At 39.5% G+C, this 21,673-nt stretch overlaps 1 protein-coding gene across 1 annotated transcript in view; it reads right to left on the reverse strand.

The window, feature by feature from the left end:
• Positions 1-21,673, reverse strand: part of LOC123509324 (1-phosphatidylinositol 4,5-bisphosphate phosphodiesterase-like) — a 66,782-nt gene that overhangs the window by 13,423 nt on the left and 31,686 nt on the right. Inside the window, 10 exon segments of the mRNA XM_045263553.1 lie at positions 552-574; positions 577-715; positions 1,187-1,393; positions 2,261-2,418; positions 3,379-3,520; positions 11,373-11,564; positions 12,030-12,288; positions 14,229-14,439; positions 16,402-16,562; positions 19,031-19,131. Coding sequence (XP_045119488.1) covers positions 552-574; positions 577-715; positions 1,187-1,393; positions 2,261-2,418; positions 3,379-3,520; positions 11,373-11,564; positions 12,030-12,288; positions 14,229-14,439; positions 16,402-16,562; positions 19,031-19,131 — 1,593 coding nt within the window.

Below are 21,673 nucleotides of genomic sequence, written 5' to 3' on the forward strand. Positions count from 1 at the left end.
CACACACCTTTCAACAAAACGCAAAAATATGGATAAAAAAAAGCTAAAAATTGAAAGAAACAAAACAAAACAAACACAAACAAACACAGACAAAAACATACATACACACACACACAAACAAACACACACACCTTTCAAAACACACACAAAAGATAAAAAAAACCCTGAAAATTTGATAAAAACAAAACAAACATAAACGCAAACAAACACAGACAAAAACACATGCATACATACACACAAGCAAACACGCACCTTTCAACAAAACACAAACATACAAAAAATTGATAAAAACAAAAACACACACATACATACACACACACAAACAAACACACACCTTTCAACAAAACACAAACATACAAAAAATAGATAAAAAAAAAAAAAACTGAAAAACTGAAAAAAAAAACTAAAACAAACACACAAACGCAAAAAAATAAATAAAAACACACAATTCAAAACACAAAAAAAAAAAAACACCTGAAAATGAAAAAAAAAAAAAAAAAAAAAAAAAAAAAAAAAATAAATAAATAAATAAATAAAAAAAAAACACCAACCTTTCGGAACAAGAATGGCTCTCATTGTAGCTTGGGTTAAGACCATTGCCAGGAATCATACGTGTCCTAAACTCCTTCCGTATGGTGTCTGTGGGCAAACCATACATGTCCACTTCCACGTATGTTCCAACTTTCTTATCCGAGAGGAACTGACCTGCGATGACCTGGAATCCCGGTGTTTGGATCAGATTGTGTGCATCTGGGTGTTTTTGTGTGTTTGGATTAGTTTGGATCAAATTGTGTGTTTTTCTTTATTTTGTGTCCGTTTGGGTGTTTTTTTGGTGTGTTTTTGTGTGCGTTTGGATTAGTCTGGATCAAATTGTGCTTTTTTTGGTTGATTTTGTGTGCGTTTGAGTGTTTTGTGTGTGTTTGGATCAGTTTTGGTGTTTTTTTGAGCGTTTGGATTTCTTTGTGTTTGTCAGTGTTCTTTCCGTGTGTTTTGGTTGTAAAAAAAACAAAAAAAGGTGTTTGGGTGTTTTTTTTATAAATATTTTTGGGGTGTTTCTTTGTGTTTCCGTTTGTTGGTGTTCTTTCTGTGTGTTTTGATTAAAAAAAAAACACATTAAAAACTAAACAAAAAAAAAAACAAAAAATAAAAATGTAGAAAAAAAAAAAAAAAAACACCAAAAACGTACCGTCACAGCGACCTGGGCGGCGATCACACCATCCACCGGGGACTCTGCAAACGGGTCAAACGTACGATCTTGTCTCCTCATGAAGTCTGGTTTGAGCAGGTAACCACAACCTCCATTGTACTCAAACTTGCCCTGGTTCAACTGCATTGGTAAATCCGGTGTTTGGAAGTTAAGCGACACCATTTGGCAGCCGGCATTCCAGAAGACCTGTGTGTTTGGGACGCTTGGTTACGTTTGGTTGGCCTTGGTTTGGTTTCTTTTGGTTGTGATTTGTTGGTGGTAGTCTAAACGTATCCAAACGCATGTATACGTAGAGGTATATATGTTACACGCACTCATGGTCTCTCTCAAATAGTTTAAAACGCACTCAAAAACACTCATCAAAACTGTCAAATACTTTACAACACAAACAAACACACACACTCACTCATTAAAACACCACTAAAACACTTTTAAAAACACACACATTCATAAATACTTAAAAAAACACACTCAGACACACACTTATCAAAACATCACTTAAATATCCCAAAATACTTTACAAACACACTCAAACACCCTCAAACACTCCAAACACACACACACACTCATCCAAACACCAGTAAAACATAAACAAATTCTTCAAAACACACCCAAACATGCTCTTTTAACATCCAAAATCACAGAACACTAAAAAAAAAAACACTCCAAACACACACACACACACACATCCCAAAAACACCCCACAGACCCAAAAACACACAAACACCCAAAAAACAAACACCCCAACACACACCCAAACAGCCCCCATACACACAAAAACACACCCAAAAACACCCCAAAAAAAACACACCCCAAAAACACACACCAAAACACCCCAAAACACACATACACATCCTAAGACACACACACACCAAAACACACAAAACACAAAAACACCCAAAACCACCCAAAACACACAAAACACACAAAACACACAAAACACACAAAACACCCACAAAAACACACAAACACACCAAAAACACCCCAAAACACCCAAAAACATCCCCCTAAACCACCACACACACACACACACACACACACACACACACAGACCTGGGGCATGTAGTTAGAGGAGTCAACACGTGCACCCTTAGGATAAATTCTGGACATTTGCCTCTTGTTGTAGTTGACAAATTCAATAGCCTGGGTCTTCAGGTAGCCAAGGCCCACAGTTTCCGAGAAGGAGGACATGTTGTGATGAATGTTCTTCTCTGTAAGGAGGAGGAGGAGGAGGAGGAGGAGGAGGAGGAGGAGGAGGAGGAGGAGGAGGAGGAGGAGGAGAGAGAAAAAGGTTATATATATTTTTATTTTTTATTTTGTGTTTAGTTTACTGTGTGTGTGTGTGTGTGTGTTTGGGGTGCTTTTATCTAGTTTATTTGGTGTTTTTTTTATGTTTTGGGGTGTTTGAAATGTGTGTGTGTGTGTGTATTTGGTGTTTTATGTTTTGGGGTGTTTGAAATGTGTGTGTGTGTGTTTGGGGTGTTTTTTTTTTTATCTAGTTTATTTGGTGTTTTTTTTTATGTTTTGGGGTGTTTGAAATGTGTGTGTGTGTGTGTGTGTGTGTGTGTGTGTGTGTGTGTGTGTGTGTGTGTGTGTGTGTGTGTGTGTTAACAAGTGTATATTCAAAACCATCATTCTCTCTCACACACACACACACACACACACACACACACACACACACACACCATGCAAGCCAACAAAACATGCAAACACCAAAACACAAAACAAACACAAACAAGCAAGCAATAAAACAAACAAACAAGCAAACAAACAAGAAGCAAGATAAATAAATATATAAATAAATAAATAAATAAATAAAAAAACTTACCTTAATAAATAAATAAATTGATTTGTGTCTGTCTGTCTGTCTGAATGAATATAATGTAACCTAACTTAACCTATCCTCCTCCTTCTCTTCTTCCTCCTCCTCCTCCTCCTCCTCCTCCTCCTCCTTCTGTATCCATCCTCTCTTTCCTCCTCCTCCTCCTCCTCTAGCACCACTACACAACACAACACAACACAACAAACACACACAAAAACACCACTACACCTTCGAAACACACCTAACACACCCACAATACAGCTACGTGGATGCCGTGACTACTCGAATACAGCGACAATACACCCCTACACCCTTCCTACACCCCTGCAACACCCCCAGTCAAGTGTACCTTCAGCCACGTCGAAGCCATTAAAGTGTACTGGCTGGGCATAATTGATCATAGAGGAGAGCCATGGATGAATGTTCGTCAAAGAGGTTCCTGAGTACTTTGGTGGTTCTGGTGCTGCACCTTCTGCTGGTGCCTCCTCGGGCTGTGTTTTGGGGTGTTTTGAGGTGTTTTTGAGGTGTTTTTGGGTGTTTTGAGGTGTTTTTGTTGGGTTTGGGGTGTTTTTGAGGTGTTTTTAGGGTGTTTTTGGGTGTTTATGGGTGTTTTTGAGGTGTTTTGTTGGGGTGTTTTGAGGTGTTTTGGGAGCGTTTGGGGCAGTGGGGTGTGTTTGGAGGTGTTTTGATGTGGGATTTGTGTTTTTGGGTTGTTTTGAAGTGTTTTTGAGCGTTTTGAGATGTTTTTGAGGTGTTTCAGGGGAGTTTGAGGCAGTGGGGTGTGTTTTGAAATGTTTTGAGGTGTTTTTGGGGGTGTTTTTGGGGTGTATGGGGCAGTGATGTTTTTTTTTCAGTATTTTGGGTGTTTTTGGGGTGTTTAAGGATGTATTTGGGATGTTTGGGGTGTTTTGAGGTGTTTTGGTGTGTTTTGAGGTGTTTTGATGTGTTTTGGTGTGTTTTAAGGTGTTTTGGGGTGTTTTAGAGATGTTTAAGGATGTTTTTCAGGTGTTTTGGGGCATTTTGGTGTTTTGGGGTGTTTTGAGGTGTTTTGGAACGTTTTGGTGTGTTTTGGGGTGTTTTTGAGGTGTTTTGGGACATTTGGTGTGTTTTGGGGTGTTTTGAGGTGTTTTGGTGTGTTTTTGGTGTTTTGAGGTGTTTTGGGGTGTTTTACGTGTTTTGGGGTGTTTTACGTGTTTAAGGGCGTTTTGGTATGTTTTGGGGTGTTTTGGGGTGTTTTTGAGGTGTTTTAGGGCATTTTGGTGTGTTTTAGGGTGTTTTTGAGATGTTTGATGGCGTGTTTGGATGGTGTTTGTGTGTGTTTGGGTGAAGGGATGATGTGATAAGAAAATGGAAGAGAAAACTGAATAAATTTGAGAAAATCAGAAATTATATAAAAAAAATGATAAATAAAATAAACATAGAATAATAACAGTAATAATAATAATAATAATAATAATAATAATAATAATAATAATAATAATAATAATAATAATAAGAAGAAGAAGAAGAAGAAAATCTGTAATAAAACATCTTAAAATAAAAACATGCAGACAAACACAAACAAACATGCTAGTAAACCCAAACACACATAAACACATGCAAAACACACAAACAAACACAAACAAACACAAACATGCAAACACAACATGCAAAACAAACACACAAATGGAGAAATTACGTTGTTTGTATTAGGTTAAGCTAGGTACGTTTGGATTAGGTTAAGCTAGGTACGTTTGGATTAAGTTAGGGTACATTTGGATTAGGTTAGGGTACGTTTGGATTAGGTTAGGCTAGGGTACGTTTGGATTAGGTTAGGCTAGATAAGTTTGGATTAGGTTAGGCTAGGTACGTTTGGATTCGGTTAGGCTAGGTACGTTTGGATTAGGTTAGGTTGTGTTTAGATTGTTAGGTTAAATTAGAAGCAGAAAAAATGGAAAAAGCAAACACAGCAGGCACAATGAAACAAACACTAAATAAAAACACAAAACCCACAAAAAAACACATGCACAATCCAAACGACCACAAAACAAACGCAGTGGTGGCAGGAAAACACAAACAAGCAAAGAAAGCAAGCAAATACAACAGGTAAGATGAAACACCAAAAAAAACACCAAAAAACCACCAAACAAAAAACAGATACACAATCCAAACGGCCCCAAAACAAACGCACTTTTGCATCTCGGCTTAGAAAATGATGTTTTCTAACAACCAAACACACAATTGAGAAAAACAAGAAAAACAAAACAAACACCAAACACGAGAGGGGACATTCACAAACGGACAAACAAACAAACACTCAAAACCCCAAAAAATAAAAACGAGAAAATGAAAACAAACACACACAAAAAATAAAAGGGAGAATAAAACAGGCAGGACTGACAAATGCAAGACAAACACAAACAAACACCAAACACCACAAAGAACCACTAGACTCACAAACAGACAAATCTAAACAAACGTAGATACAAACACACAAACACCACCAAACACCGCTGACAACTAGAAAAAATCCCTAGACACTCAAACAAACACAAAACAAACGGAAACACCCCAAAAAACAAACGCAAATATAAAAACAAACAAAAACTCACAAAACAAACGGGATAGAGAAAAAAACAAACGTAAATAGAAAAACGAGGCCAAAACAAGCCCTAAAACAAACGCAGACTTCAAAAAACCAAATGCAAAAGAAAAACCAAATGAAAAGACTCCCTGAAAACAAACAGAATAAAGAAAAAACAAACACGAAGAGGAATACAAACAAAAAACAAGCCCAAAACAAATGGAAGGATGAAAAAACATGCAAACGAAAAAACATACGGAAACAAACACCAAAACAAACAGAAGTAAAAACACAAATGCAAATGGATAAGCAAAGCCAAAAGAGCCCTAAAACAAACGGAATAAAGAAAAAAAAAAAAAAATGAAAACATGCCCAAAATAAACGCAAACCTCAAAAAACAAACACGAATGGAAAAACAAATTAAAACACGCCCCAAAAACACAAACGCGAAGACCCCAAAACGCCCCAAAACACACACACACACTAAAACACACAAACGGAAGCATAAAACAAAAAAACAAGCCCTAAAACAAACACAGAGAAAAACAAACGCAAATAGAAAACCAAACAAAAACAAACTAAAATACACCCCAAAAACAAACACAAAGACTCCAAAACACTCCCAAACACCCCAAAACACCCACAAACACAAAAAAACACAAACGCAACCAAACACCAATATTTTACCTTGAGCGACATTTAACCCTTGAAATTTGAAAGGCAATAATTGACAGAGGAGACTAGACAAACAAACAAGCAAACACAAACACACGGCATTAAAACACACAAAACAAATTGAAATACAACCAAAACTCCTAAATGGCAAAACACAATAAAACACATCAAAACACCCCAAAAACACATCAAAACACAATCAAACACCCCAAAAACACTCATAAATACCCATAACATCCCAAACACACAAAAACACAAAACACATCAACACACCACAAAAACACAACCAAACACCCCAAAAACAATCAAGAAAATACTCAAAACACCCCAAAACACTTTAAAACACCTCACAAACTCACTAAAACAACACCAAACACCCCAAAACACAAACACACACATCAAACACACAAACACAAAACACCCCAAAACACAACAAAACACAAAACACCCACAAGCACACCACCCAAACATACTAAAACACCTCAAAACATCATAAAAACACACTAAAACACCCCAAAACACCACAAAACACACTAAAACACCCCAAAACACAAAAAAACACCACAAAAACACTCCAAAACACAAAAAACACCACAAAAACACACCAAAACACCCAAAACACCCCAAAACATGCTAAAACACCCCTAAACCACGCACAAAACACCAATAGTTTACCTTGCGCCACATCAAACCCTTGGAATTTGACAGGCTGGCAATAGTTGACATAGGAGGAGAGGACTGGGTGGACATGGGTGGTGGCTCCAGTGTATTGGTAGTACAAGAATGCTCTCTCCTCGGCTGTGAGTGGCTTATCATCCTCAAGGGAAGGCTGGGACACTGGGGTGGTGGTGGTGGTGGTGGTGGTGGTGGTGGTGGTAGTGGTAGTGGTAGAGGTGGTGGTGGTGGTGGTATTGTTCTAAAGGGTTGGGTTGGGATGGGATGGGATGGAGGGAGAGAGAGAGAGAGAGAGAGAGGGGGTAGAGAGATAGAGAGAGAGAGAGAGAGAGAGAGAGAGAGTGCCAAGTTAGGGTACATTACAATTAACACATACCATCTCTTCAAATCACCTAAGGGAGGGAGGGAGGGGGGGGGGGAGGGGGAGGGGGAGAGAAAGAGAAAGAGAGAAAGAGAGAGAGAGAGAGAACACACATACACTAATAATCCTCCACTGCGTTATGGCTTTCAAAAACATCAACTTTTTAATCAATATATTCTTTTTCACCAATATAAACTTAAATAAACTTCAATTATAGCCTTTTATAAGTGTTTCTACTGTTAATAGTGTAGAAATGGTGTTAATCTGTCACTAGGACCTTGAAAACACCCTTAAAAACCCTTACAACTTCAACTAGAGCCTTTTAAAAGAGTGTTTCTCCTGTTAGTAATGCAGAAATGGTGTTAATCTGTCACTAGAACCTTGAAAACACCCTTAAAACTCCTTACAACTTCAATTAGAGCCTTTAAAAAGAGTGTTTCTCCTGTTAGTAATGCAGAAATGGTGTTAATCTGCCACTAGAACCTTGAAAACACTCTTAGAAACCCTTACAACTTCAACTAGAGCCTTTTAAAAGAGTGTTTCTCCTGTTAGTAATGCAGAAATGGTGTTAATCTGTCACTAGGACCTTAAAAACACTCTTAGAAACCCTTAAAACTTCAACTAGAGCCTTTAAAAAGAGTGTTTCTCCTGTTAGTAATGCAGAAATGGTGTTAATCTGTCACTAGAACCTTGAAAACACCCTTAAAAACCCTTATAACTTCAACTAGAGCCTTTTAAAAGAGTGTTTCTCCTGTTAGTAATGCAGAAATGGTGTTAATCTGTCACTAGAACCTTGAAAACACCCTTAAAAACCCTTAAAACTTCAATTAGAGCCTTTTAAAAGAGTGTTTCTCCTGTTAGTAATGCAGAAATGGTGTTAATCTGTCACTAGAACCTTAAAACACCCTTAAAACCTTAAAACTTCAATTAGAGCCTTTAAAAGAGTGTTTCTCCTGTTAGTAATGCAGAAATGGTGTTAATCTGTCACTAGAACCTTAAAAACACTCTTAAAAACCCTTAAAACTTCAACTAGAGCCTTTAAAAGAGTGTTTCTCCTGTTAGTAATGCAGAAATGGTGTTAATCTGTCACTAGAACCTTGAAAACACCCTTAAAAACCCTTATAACTTCAACTAGAGCCTTTTAAAAGAGTGTTTCTCCTGTTAGTAATGCAGAAATGGTGTTAATCTGCTACTAGGACCTTAAAACACCCTTAAAACCCTTAAAACTTCAACTAGAGCCTTTAAAAGAGTGTTTCTCCTGTTAGTAATGCAGAAATGGTGTTAATCTGTCACTAGAACCTTAAAACACCCTTAAAACCCTTAAAACTTCAACTAGAGCCTTTAAAAGAGTGTTTCTCCTGTTAGTAATGCAGAAATGGTGTTAATCTGTCACTAGAACCTTAAAACACCCTTAAAACCCTTAAAACTTCAACTAGAGCCTTTAAAAGAGTGTTTCTCCAGTTAGTAATGCAGAAATGGGGTTAATCTGTCACTAGAACCTTGAAAACACCCTTAGAAACCCTTAAAACTTCAACTAGAGCCTTTTAAAAGAGTGTTTCTCCTGTTAGTAATGCAGAAATGGTGTTAATCTGCTACTAGGACCTTAAAAACACTCTTTGAAACCCTTAAAACTTCAACTAGAGCCTTTTAAAAGAGTGTTTCTCCTGTTAGTAATGCAGAAATGGTGTTAATCTGTCACTAGAACCTTGAAAACTCTTAGAAACCCTTACAACTTCAACTAGAGCCTTTTAAAAGTGTTTCTCCTGTTAGTAATGCAGAAATGGTGTTAATCTGTCACTAGAACCTTAAAAACACTCTTAAAAACCCTTAAAACTTCAATTAGAGCCTTTTAAAAGAGTGTTTCTCCTGTTAGTAATGCAGAAATGGTGTCACTCTGTCACTAGAACCTTGAAAACACCCTTAAAAGTCACAGTGGAGATATCTTAGTATACTTAGCATTATGGTAGGGGGTGGCTTGGCAGGGGGGGCAGTGGGAATAGCAGCAGAAGGGGGCAGGGGACAGCTAAGAAATACACCTAGAAAATACATCAATAATACAATGATACGTAACATTAATAAAGCAAACTCTCTGCCGATCTTGTCCTTAGGGGCAGAACACACACACACACACACACACACACACACACACACACACATTGAGATATGATAAAAACACACACAAACATACATACAGATTTTAAAAGACAGGTGTGGACATTAAAACGTACACATACACATACGCACACACAGTCATGTATGTTTGTGGGGGTGAACACACATACAAATACACATTGTGAGATGGAGAGGAAAAGAATGTTTGGATATTGACACACACACACACACACACACACACACACACACACACACACACACAGACAGAGACAGAGAGACAGAGTTAGGTTGGGAACACGAGTCACTGTGGCAGGTGTGGTGGCACGGCATGGTGGGGCTTATCAAATGTTTGGTATGTGACTGACTGTGTGTAGCTCAACCACAGTCACTCCTATGCGCGGGTCCTCCACACAGCCACACCATGCTGCGGCAGAGATGAGCAACAGGTGGTGTGTGTGTGGGACAGCTTCTACACACTGGAAACTCATGGAGAGCCACGTCCCCACCACCACACTCACTCACTCCTGTGTGTCCCGCCTTGCCACTCTTCTCATTATTATTATTGTTATTGTTATTTCTATGTCACACACACACACACACACACACACACACACACACACACACACAACCTAACTTAACCTAACCTAACAAATACAAATAAATAATCATAATAACAATAATAATGATGATGATGATGATGATGATGATGATAATAATAATAACAATGAAATCCTGAAAAAATAACTTAACCTAAACCCAAAAATTGAGAAACAGACAAACAACTAAATGATAATGCTAACCTAACCAATCATTACACCACATACAAATAAATAAATAAATAAATCAAAATCAAAATCCCACTACTTCTACTACTACTACTACTACTACTACTACTACTACTACTTGAAAAAAATATATATATAAAAAAAAAAAATGAGATAAAAAAACACATCAAAAGAAAAATTGAATAAAAAAAAACAAAAAGATAAAAAAAAATAATAAAATAATAAAATAAATAAATAAATAAATAAATAAATAAAATAAACAAATCAAAATAAAATAAATGAAAAATACCCTTAACCTCCCCCATACCTTAAACCTCCATATACCTTAAACCTCCCTATACCTTAAACCTCCTATACCTTAAACCTCCCTATACCTCCATAAACCTCCCTATACCTTAAACCCTCCTATACCTTAAACCTCCTCCATAGACCTTAAACCTCCATATACCTTAAACCTCCCTATACCTTAGACCTTAAACCTCCATATACCTTAAACCTCCCTAAACCTTAAACCTCCATATACCTTAAACCTCCATAGACCTTAAACCTCCATAGACCTTAAACCTCCCTATACCTTAAACCTCCATACCTTAAACCTCCCTAGACCTTAAACCTTCATAGACCTTAAACCTCCATATACCTTAAACCTCCCTATACCTTAAACCTCCTATACCTTAAACCTCCCTATACCTTAAACCTCCCCTATACCTTAAACCTCCATAAACCTCCATATACCTTAAACCTCCATAGACCTTAAACCTCCCTATACCTCCTCCTATACCTTAAACCTCCCTATACCTTAAACCTCCCTATACCTTAAACCTCCATATACCTTAAACCCTCCCCATACCTTAAACCTCCCTATACCTTAAACCTCCCTATACCTTAAACCTCCCTATACCTTAAACCTCCCTATACCTTAAACCTCCATATACCTTAAACCTCCCTAGACCTTAAACCTCCCTAGACCTTAAACCTCCCTATACCTTAAACCTCCCTATACCTTAAACCTCCCTATACCTTAAACCTCCCTAGACCTTAAACCTCCATACCTTAAACCTCCCTAGACCTTAAACCTTCATACCTTAAACCTCCATAGACCTTAAACCTCCCTATACCTTAAACCTCCATATACCTTAAACCTCCCTATACCTTAAACCCCCCTCCCATACCTTAGGCTCCTTGGGCTGTGCGGATGCCTGTGACGCGTCCTCCTTGGCGTCGTCATCATCCACCAGGTCCAGCTGCCCCTTCAGAAACAGCTCCAGTTCCTGCTTCTCCACATCTGCCTTCAATCGCTTGTTTTTGATTAAGATCTTGTACTTAAGTTGGTTCGGGGACGGCAGCGGCTGGCCGGGGACGAGCTGTGGGGTGTTAGGTTAAGTTAGGTGGGGTGTGAGGGTGTTTTTGGGGTGTTTTGGGGTGTTTTTGGGGTGTTTGGGTGTTTTTTGGGGTGGTTTTGGGTGTTTTGTGTGGTTTTGGGTGTTTTTGGGTGGTTTTGGGTGTTTTGTGGTTTGTGGTGTTTCTGAGGTGTTTGTGGTGTTTTGTGGTATTTAGGGATGTTTTGGTGTGTTTTGGGGATGTTTTGGTGTATATTTGGATGTATTTTGGATTGTTTAAGTATATTTTGATGGGTTTAGATGTGTTTTCTGTTCTAGGGATGTTTTAGTGTGTTTTAGGGTGTTTATATGTGATTTGGGGTGTTTTTACATGTTTTGGTGTGTTTTGGGCTGTTTTCATGGTGTTTTCGTGAGAGAAAGAAGAGAGAGAGAGAGAAAAAAAATTGTCTGAAATTAGTCCCAATAAAAACACTTTAAAACAAAACGCACCGGGCTATCGGGTAGAGCCTCCTTGGACAGCAGATCCCCAAAGTACTCATCACAGTACTTGGCCAATTTGTACTGCTGCTTCTTACAACAGTGGTTCTCGAAGGACAGAATAACAGGGTAGTCTGAGGTGACGAAGGCGCAGTCCCTGATGGCGATGATAGCCTCCTTGAACAGAATATCAGTGCACATTGCCTTGCCGTGGGTGATAATAGGCTCCTCATCCTCACCCTTGCCGTCCCAGCAGTCCAATTCAACGCATCTGTGGGGTAGGGTAGGGTAGGTTAGGTTTTGGTTTGGTTTGGTTTGGGTTGGGTTGGGTTAGGTTAGGTTAGGTTAGGTTAGGTTAGGTTAGGTTAGGTTAGGTTAGGTTAGGTTAAGTTAAGGTAAGGTTAGGTTAGGTTAGGTTAAGGTTAAGGTTGGGTTGGGTTGGGTTGGGTTGGGTTGGTTAGGTTAGGTTAGGTTAGGTTAGGTTAGGTTTGGTTAGGTTAAGGTTAAGGTTGGGTTGGGTTGGGTTGGGTTGGGTTGGGTTAGGTTAGGTTAAGGTTAGGTTTGGTTAGGTTAGGTTAAGTTAAGGTAAGGTAAGGTTAGGTTAGGTTAAGTTGGGTTTGGGTTGGGTTAGGTTAGGTTAGGTTAGGTTAGGTTAGGTTAGGTTAAGGTAAGGTAAGGTTAGGTTAGGTTAGGTTAAGTTTGGTTTGGGTTGGGTTACGATTAGGCTAAATAAGGTTAAGTTAGGTTCAATTTGGGGTTCAATTAGGTTAGGTTTCAGGTTGGAATCCCAGCACGTGCCGCCTTGAAGCTTTGCCATTTGTGGAGTGGTTTAAAGTTAGCTACATGTCACCGCGGTACACAGGTTCCAGGTGGAGGTGTTGTGGCCTCTCACCAAAGATGCTTGGCTGGTGATATGGGCCCTAATATGCCCACCACTACAAAGATGCTTGGCTGGTGATATGGGCCCTAATATGCCCACCACTACAAAGATGCTTGGCTGGTGATATGGGCCCTAATATGCCCACCACTACAAAGATGCTTGGCTGGTGATATGGGCCTAATATGCCCACCACTACAAAGATGCTTGGCTGGTGATATGGGCCTAATATGCCCACCACTACAAAGATGCTTGGCTGGTGATATGGGCCCTAATATGCCCACCACTACAAAGATGCTTGGCTGGTGATATGGGCCCTAATATGCCCACCACTACAAAGATGCTTGGCTGGTGATATGGGCCCTAATATGCCCACCACTACAAAGATGCTTGGCTGGTGATATGGGCCTAATATGCCCACCACTACAAAGATGCTTGGCTGGTGATATGGGCCTAATATGCCCACCACTACAAAGATGCTTGGCTGGTGATATGGGCCTAATATGCCCACCACTACAAAGATGCTTGGCTGGTGATATGGGCCCTAATATGCCCACCACTACAAAGATGCTTGGCTGGTGATATGGGCCCTAATATGCCCACCACTACAAAGATGCTTGGCTGGTGATATGGGCCTAATATGCCCACCACTACAAAGATGCTTGGCTGGTGATATGGGCCTAATATGCCCACCACTACAAAGATGCTTGGCTGGTGATATGGGCCCTAATATGCCCACCACTACAAAGATGCTTGGCTGGTGATATGGGCCTAATATGCCCACCACTACAAAGATGCTTGGCTGGTGATATGGGCCTAATATGCCCACCACTACAAAGATGCTTGGCTGGTGATATGGGCCCTAATATGCCCACCACTACAAAGATGCTTGGCTGGTGATATGGGCCCTAATATGCCCACCACTACAAAGATGCTTGGCTGGTGATATGGGCCTAATATGCCCACCACTACAAAGATGCTTGGCTGGTGATATGGGCCTAATATGCCCACCACTACAAAGATGCTTGGCTGGTGATATGGGCCCTAATATGCCCACCACTACAAAGATGCTTGGCTGGTGATATGGGCCCTAATATGCCCACCACTACAAAGAACACTGCCTGCACCGCTAATGGGTGAAAGCTGAACACTGGACACTGCTTCCCATACTCTTCAAGTACACAAACAGGCGCTACAGGCCATAACATTAAAAAAAAACAAATAAATAAATAAAACACAGACCCCAAACAATACTCAAACCCCATAAAAATTACCCTAAAACCCACAAAATACCTTAAAACACCCAAAAAACTGCCCTAGCCTCCCTGACAGACCTGCATCCAGCCAGTAGGGTCTGCCGGTACATCTCTGCAGTGGACTTCCCGCCAAACTGTCTGCCGGAGAGGTAAGTGTTGTGGGAGGAGTTGATGTAGTAATGGGACAGCGGTTGGTCCATGTCCTGGTAGATGTCCAGTCTGTCCAGGAACACCGGCGCGTTCTCATCAGACATCAGGTAAGCCAGGAAGCCGTCCTTGCTGAAACGTTCTGTGGGCCCACGGATACAATTAGGTTAGGTTGGGTTGGGTTGGGTTGGGTTGGGTAAGGTTAGGTTGGGTTAGGTACACTAATGTATGTATGTACGTAACTTTATAATGTTGATGATCTTAAATTTATGAAGGGAGGGAGAGTGGAGTGGGAAAGACGCTAGCCGGCAACCTGTGGAATGTAAACAAAGGGCACATCATTGTACCGCATACAAAACATATGTACCACATTTCCACAAGGCTTTCCACTTTACCCATTGCAGAGTCACCAGTTGAAGTGATTCTTTTAGTTTGCAAGGAAGACATGGCCTCACCAGCCTTCTTAATAAAGATACAGCCTCACCAGCCTTCTTAATAAAGACACAGCCTCACCAGCCTTCTTAATAAAGACACGGCCTCACCAGCCTTCTTAATAAAGACACAGCCTCACCAGCCTTCTTAATAAAGACACGGCCTCACCAGCCTTCTTAATAAAGACACGGCCTCACCAGCCTTCTTAATAAAGACACGGCCTCACCAGCCTTCTTAATAAAGACACGGCCTCACCAGCCTTCTTAATAAAGACACGGCCTCACCAGCCTTCTTAATAAAGACACGGCCTCACCAGCCTTCTTAATAAAGACACGGCCTCACCAGCCTTCTTAATAAAGACACGGCCTCACCAGCCTTCTTAATAAAGACACGGCCTCACCAGCCTTCTTAATAAAGACACGGCCTCACCAGCCTTCTTAATAAAGACACGGCCTCACCAGCCTTCTTAATAAAGACACGGCCTCACCAGCCTTCTTAATAAAGACACGGCCTCACCAGCCTTCTTAATAAAGACACGGCCTCACCAGCCTTCTTAATAAAGACACGGCCTCACCAGCCTTCTTAATAAAGACACGGCCTCACCAGCCTTCTTAATAAAGACACGGCCTCACCAGCCTTCTTAATAAAGACACGGCCTCACCAGCCTTCTTAATAAAGATACAGCCTCACCAGCCTTCTTAATAGAGTGTGGTGACTTGAAATAGTAGAGACAGTAGATGGAGTCAAGATGGTGGCAAGCAATGCTATTAGTTTTGTGGGCTCTCTCGTGTCTGTGAATAATATCCACCTTCACTTCCAGAGTAAGAGACTTCCTGGTGTTCTTAGCAACGCTGGGCCACACTGCAGGGCGTTTTGGTGGCATGTAAAGCGAGGGAAGATGAGCTGCTGGCGACGCTGTTATTGTTTTGAACAGGGCAGTGAGTGGTGTGTGTGTTGTTCACGAGAGGCGCTGGTGTATTCAAAAGTCTGTTGGTTTGCGTGATACGGCAGTGCTTTCAAACTTGGAAAAAATGACCGGGATAAAATTTTGTTAAAGCGAGTTTGGTGTTCGTTAAACAAGCAGATGGTAGTAAAAGGAAACGTTCGTTGTGTGAACCTTCGTAAAGCGGGGTTGCCTGTAATTTCAAGACTCTTGTTTCTGTCACACAGCTTTTTCAGGATAGTCTGATGGTTCTATTGACAGATTAACATGATTTCTACCTTACCAAAAGGAAAAACACCCCAAAAATAAAAAAAATACTTGAAAAACACACTTGAATCTAACCTCACCTAAAGATTGACATGATTTCTACCTTACAAAAAGGAAAAACACCCAAAAACACATAAAACACCCCAAAACACACTTAAACCTAACCTAACCTAAAGATTGACACGATCTCTACCTTAACAAAAGCAAAAAACACCCCAAAAACACATAAAACACCCCAAAACACACTTAAACCTAACCTAACCTAGAGATTGACATGATATCTACCTTAACAAAAGCAAAAAAACACCCCAAAAACACATAAAACACCCCAAAACACACTTAAACCTAACCTAACCTAAAGATTGACATGATTTCTACCGTATCAAAAGCAAAAAAAACACCCCAAAACACATAAAACACCCCAAAACACACTTAAACCTAACCTAACCAAACATGACGTACTATTATCGACATTCTCCTTGTTGGGCTCATGGGCGGTGATAATCTCAGTGCACCTCTTCTCATCATACAGCGGGTACAGGATCTCGTTCAGGCTCGGATCACGCTGCTTCTCATTCATAAAGTTGATGAGCTGTGCCATGCTGATGAAGTCTGTCTTGGTGCTGGGGGGCATAAGAGAAGGGCATTAGTTTGGGTAGGGTTGGGTAAGGTTGGGTAAGGTTGGGTTAGGTTGGGTTAGGTTAGGTTAAGTTTGGTTACCTTGGTCTGTATTCATTTTAGTGACTATATGGTGATTTTCTACAGCTTCAGAAACTCATGTGGGGGTTAGAATAGTGAAGACTGTGTCCATTAATCTTCTGACCTCCATAGACCCTTCCTAATGTCAATAAAATGGTCTGCTTAACCCCTTCAGTACTGGGAAACATTTTTACCTTGAGATTTGTGTACCATTAGACCATTTTATTAACCCTTAGCCGGCGGTGGAACTATATATAGACGGTCCTGATTGTATCAAAAATTTGCGGGGTGACTATATATAGACTCGTCTCCAAAATTTATCCCTTGTATTTCTAAGCATCAACTATATATAGACGGCCACGTGTGAGTGCCCCGAGCCACAAAAATGATAACTGGCAACTCAAGAGTGGCCTTGGTGTACGTGACTTCTCACACTCATACCACACTCTGTTCCCAGCTTTCAGGCAGGGTGGAGTGCTCCTGTCTGCCTGTCATTCCACCAATATAGTATTATTTCTTGGACATATTTGGGAATTTTAGGCACAACCATGCTTCCTACAAGGAGGAGAATCACTGATGAGGATTTACAGCTGATTCTAGCGCATGATTTAGATGATGAGTTAGTAAGAGAGGAAACCATCACATAACTGAAAAAGCAAAAACAAAAACAAAAAAATTGGGAGGGTGGAGGAAACCACATCCAGGTCACAAGTCCTGGACACATTTTTAATGTGGGTGTGAGTGACTCCATTATTCTAGTAAACATATAAAGAAATTTCACTTTAAAGCCTAAAGTTTGATTTGAGAAACTTGTAAACACGGCGCGAAATTGCGGTAGAGTCTATATAAAGATGCTGTCAAAACGTAACAAAATGCGGTGTAACTAAATTTATGCTGCACACCAGTAGGCGGCAGAAGCTATATATAGACGATTCACATTTTAGGAGACAGCCAACGTCCACTGCCATTAGCAGAAGATTAATGGCCACAGTCTTCACTATTGTAACCCCTTCAGTACTGGGACACATTTTTACCTTGAGATTTGTGTACCATTAGATCATTTTAATGACATTGGGAAGGGTCTATGGAGGTCAGAAGATTAATGGCCACAGTCTTCACTATTTTAACTCCTTCAGTACTGGAATACACTTCTACCTTGAAATTTGTGTACCATTTTATTAACATTAGGAAAGGTGTATGGAGGTCAGATGATTAATGGCCACAGTCTTCACTATTTCAATCTCCACCAAAGTTTCTGAAGCTGTATAAAATCACTAAATAATAACAGAATCAATATGAAAGGGATTAACAATATACAAGAGGGTTTGAGTAGCTACATAAATTTTACAGATGATGCAAAACTTTCGAGAGTAATAAGGAAGATTGAGGACTGTATGGAACTGCAGAAAAATATTGGCAACATCTGGAAAATGAAGCCAAAAATGGAAACAAGAATTTAATGCCAGGAAATGCCATGTAACGGAAATGGGTAAGAGAAATAGAAGACCTACGTGGGAATACAAAATGTGAGAAGAGATTATAATGAAGAGGAGGGAAGAGAAAGACCTGGGAGTGATTATACAAGACACCCTGACTCCAGAAAGACATACAAACAGATTACTTGGTTCAACACACACACACATTAACGGAACTACCATCTTTGAAGGATAGAAGGAAAGAGGAGATCTAATAACGATGTATGTTAGTGAACCACATGGAAAAGATAGACAGACAAGACCTGGTAACACTGACGGAGGATGGACACAGATGAACAAGAGGACATTGCAAGATCGTGAAAAGTCAGTGTCTGCGGAACATTAAGAAGCTCAGTTTTCCACACAGGACGGTGGACATCTGGAACGGACTGAGTGAAGAGATTGTAGCAGCGGAAAGTGTGCACAAATTGAAGTTAAAGTTGGATAAATGTAGATATGGAGACAGGTCACTAGGAGCCCCACTCGAACCATGTAACATACAACTAGGTAAACACACACACACACAAAAGGCTATGGATCTACCAACCCTGGAACAGAGAAGGGAGAGAGAGAATCTGATACAAGTTTATAAATTGATCAATGGAATGGACCAAGTGGATAATGAGAAACTGATCCTGAGAGAAGAATATGACACTAGAAGCACAAGATCGCATAGTAAAAAGCTGAGGAAGGGAAGATGTCTGAGAGATGTTAAAAAATAGAGTTTCCCGCAAAGATGTGTTGAGACGTGGAACAGTTTGAGTGAGGAAGTGGTGTCACCAACGAGTGTGCAGAGCTTCAAACAAAAATAGGATAAGTGTAGATATGGAGACGGGGCCACACCAGCGTGAAGCCCAGGCCCTGGAAAACTACAACTAGGTAAACACACACACACACACACACACGGACACACTCACATGCTGCTGTAGAGTTCATCAATGTCAGTTCTTGGGCAGATAGTGTAGTACAGCTTGTAGAACTTATCAAAAGTGAACGAATCCTTGTCTATACTGTCACCCTGAGAGACGAGACAGAGAATGAATAAATAAATAAATAAATAAATAAATAAATAAATAAATAGAGAGAGAGAGAGAGAGAGAGAGAGAGAGAGAGAGAGAGAGAGAGAGAGAGAGAGAGAGAGAGAGAGAGAGAGAGCATCCATTATTATTATTGATTTCACTTATACACCATCAAAATCACAACTTCTCCATTAAAAACCCATTATTTCAGTATCAAACCTAACAACATCCAGCAAAACCCATTATCCATTACCTTTCCAGAGGGCAGACCCATTAAAAACACCATTATTGTATTAAAAAAAACATTAAGTCACACCTTCTCCATTAAAAACCCATTATTTTAGCACTACACCTTACAAAAACCAATTATCACCCCATTACCCATTACCTTTCCAGAGGGCAGACCCATTAAAAACACCATTATTATATTAAAAACCCATTATTTTAGCACTACACCTTACAAAACCCATTATCACCCCATTACCCATTACCTTTCCAGAGGGCAGACCCATTAAAAACACCATTATTATATTAAAAACCCATTATTTTAGCACTACACCTTACAAAATCCATTATCACCCCATTACCTTTCCAGAAGGCAGACCCATTAAAAACACCATTATTATAGTAAAAAAAACATTAAATAACAACTTCCCTATTAAAAACCCATTATCACCCCATTACCCATTACCCATTACCTTTCCAGAGGGCAGACCCATTAAAAACACCATTATTATATTAAAAACCCATTATTTTAGCACTACACCTTACAAAACCCATTATCACCCCATTATCCATTACCTTTCCAGAGGGCAGACCCATTAAAAACACCATTATTATATTAAAAACCCATTATTTTAGCACCACACCTTACAAAATCCATTATCACCCCATTACCTTTCCAGAAGGCAGACCCATTAAAAACACCACTATTATAGTAAAAAAACCCATTAAATAACAACTTCCCTATTAAAAACCCATTATCACCCCATTACCCATTACCTTTCCAGAGGGCAAACCCATTAAAAACACCATTATTATATTAAAAACCCATTATTTTAGCACTACACCTTACAAAACCCATTATCACCCCATTACCCATTACCTTTCCAGAGGGCAGACCCATTAAAAACACCATTATTATAGTACAAAAAAAAAACATTAAATCACAACTTCCCTAATAAAAACCCATTATTACCCCATTATCCATTACCCATTACCTTTTCAGAGGGCAGACCCATTAAAAACACCATTCTTATATTAAAAACCCATTATTTTAGCACACCTTACAAAACCCATTATCAGCCCATTACCCATTACCTTTCCAGAGGGCAGACCCATTAAAAACACCATTATTATATTAAAAACCCATTATTTTAGCACTACACCTTACAAAACCCATTATCACCCCATTACCCATTACCTTTCCAGAGGACAGACCCATTAAAAACACCATTATTATAATAAAAACCCATTATTTTAGCACTACACCTTAAAAAACCCATTATCACCCCATTACCCATTACCTTTCCAGAGGGCAGACCCATTAAAAACACCATTATTATAGTAAAAAACAAACAAACATTAAATCACAACTTCCCTAATAAAAACCCATTATCACCCCATTACCCATTACCTTTCCAGAGGGCAGACCCATTAAAAACACCATTATTATTTAAAAAAAACCCATTATTTTAGCACTACACCTTACAAAACCCATTATCACCCCATTACCCATTACCTTTCCAGAGGGCAGACCCATTAAAAACACCATTATTATATTAAAAACCCATTATTTTAGCACTACACCTTACAAAACCCATTATCACCCCATTACCCATTACCTTTCCAGAGGGCAGACCATTAAAAACACCATCATTATATTAAAAACCCATTATTTTAGCACTACACCTTACAAAACCCATTATCACCCCATTACCCATTACCTTTCCAGAGGGCAGACCCATTAAAAACACCATTATTATATTAAAAACCCATTATTTTAGCACTACACCTTACAAAACCCATTATCACCCCATTACCCATTACCTTTCCAGAGGGCAGACCCATTACAAACACCATTATTATATTAAAAACCCATTATTTTAGCACTACACCTTACAAAACCCATTATCACCCCATTACCCATTACCTTTCCAGAGGGCAGACCCATTAAAAACACCATTATTATAGTAAAACCCCCCATTAAATAACAACTTCCCTATTAAAAACCCATTATCACCCTATTACCCATTACCTTTCCAGAGGGCAGACCCATTAAAAACCTACACCTTACAAAACCCATTATCACCCCATTACCCATTACCTTTCCAGAGGGCAGACCCATTAAAAACACCATTATTATATTAAAATCCCATTATTTTAGCACACCTTACAAAACCCATTATCACCCCATTACCCATTACCTTTCCAGAGGACAGACCCATTAAAAACCATTATTATATTAAAAACCCATTAAATCACAACTTCTCCATTAAAAACCCATTATTTTAGCATTACACCTTATAAATCCTATTACCA

The sequence above is a fragment of the Portunus trituberculatus genome, chromosome 26 (assembly GCF_017591435.1).
Source record: "Portunus trituberculatus isolate SZX2019 chromosome 26, ASM1759143v1, whole genome shotgun sequence".
NCBI lineage: Eukaryota > Metazoa > Arthropoda > Malacostraca > Decapoda > Portunidae > Portunus > Portunus trituberculatus.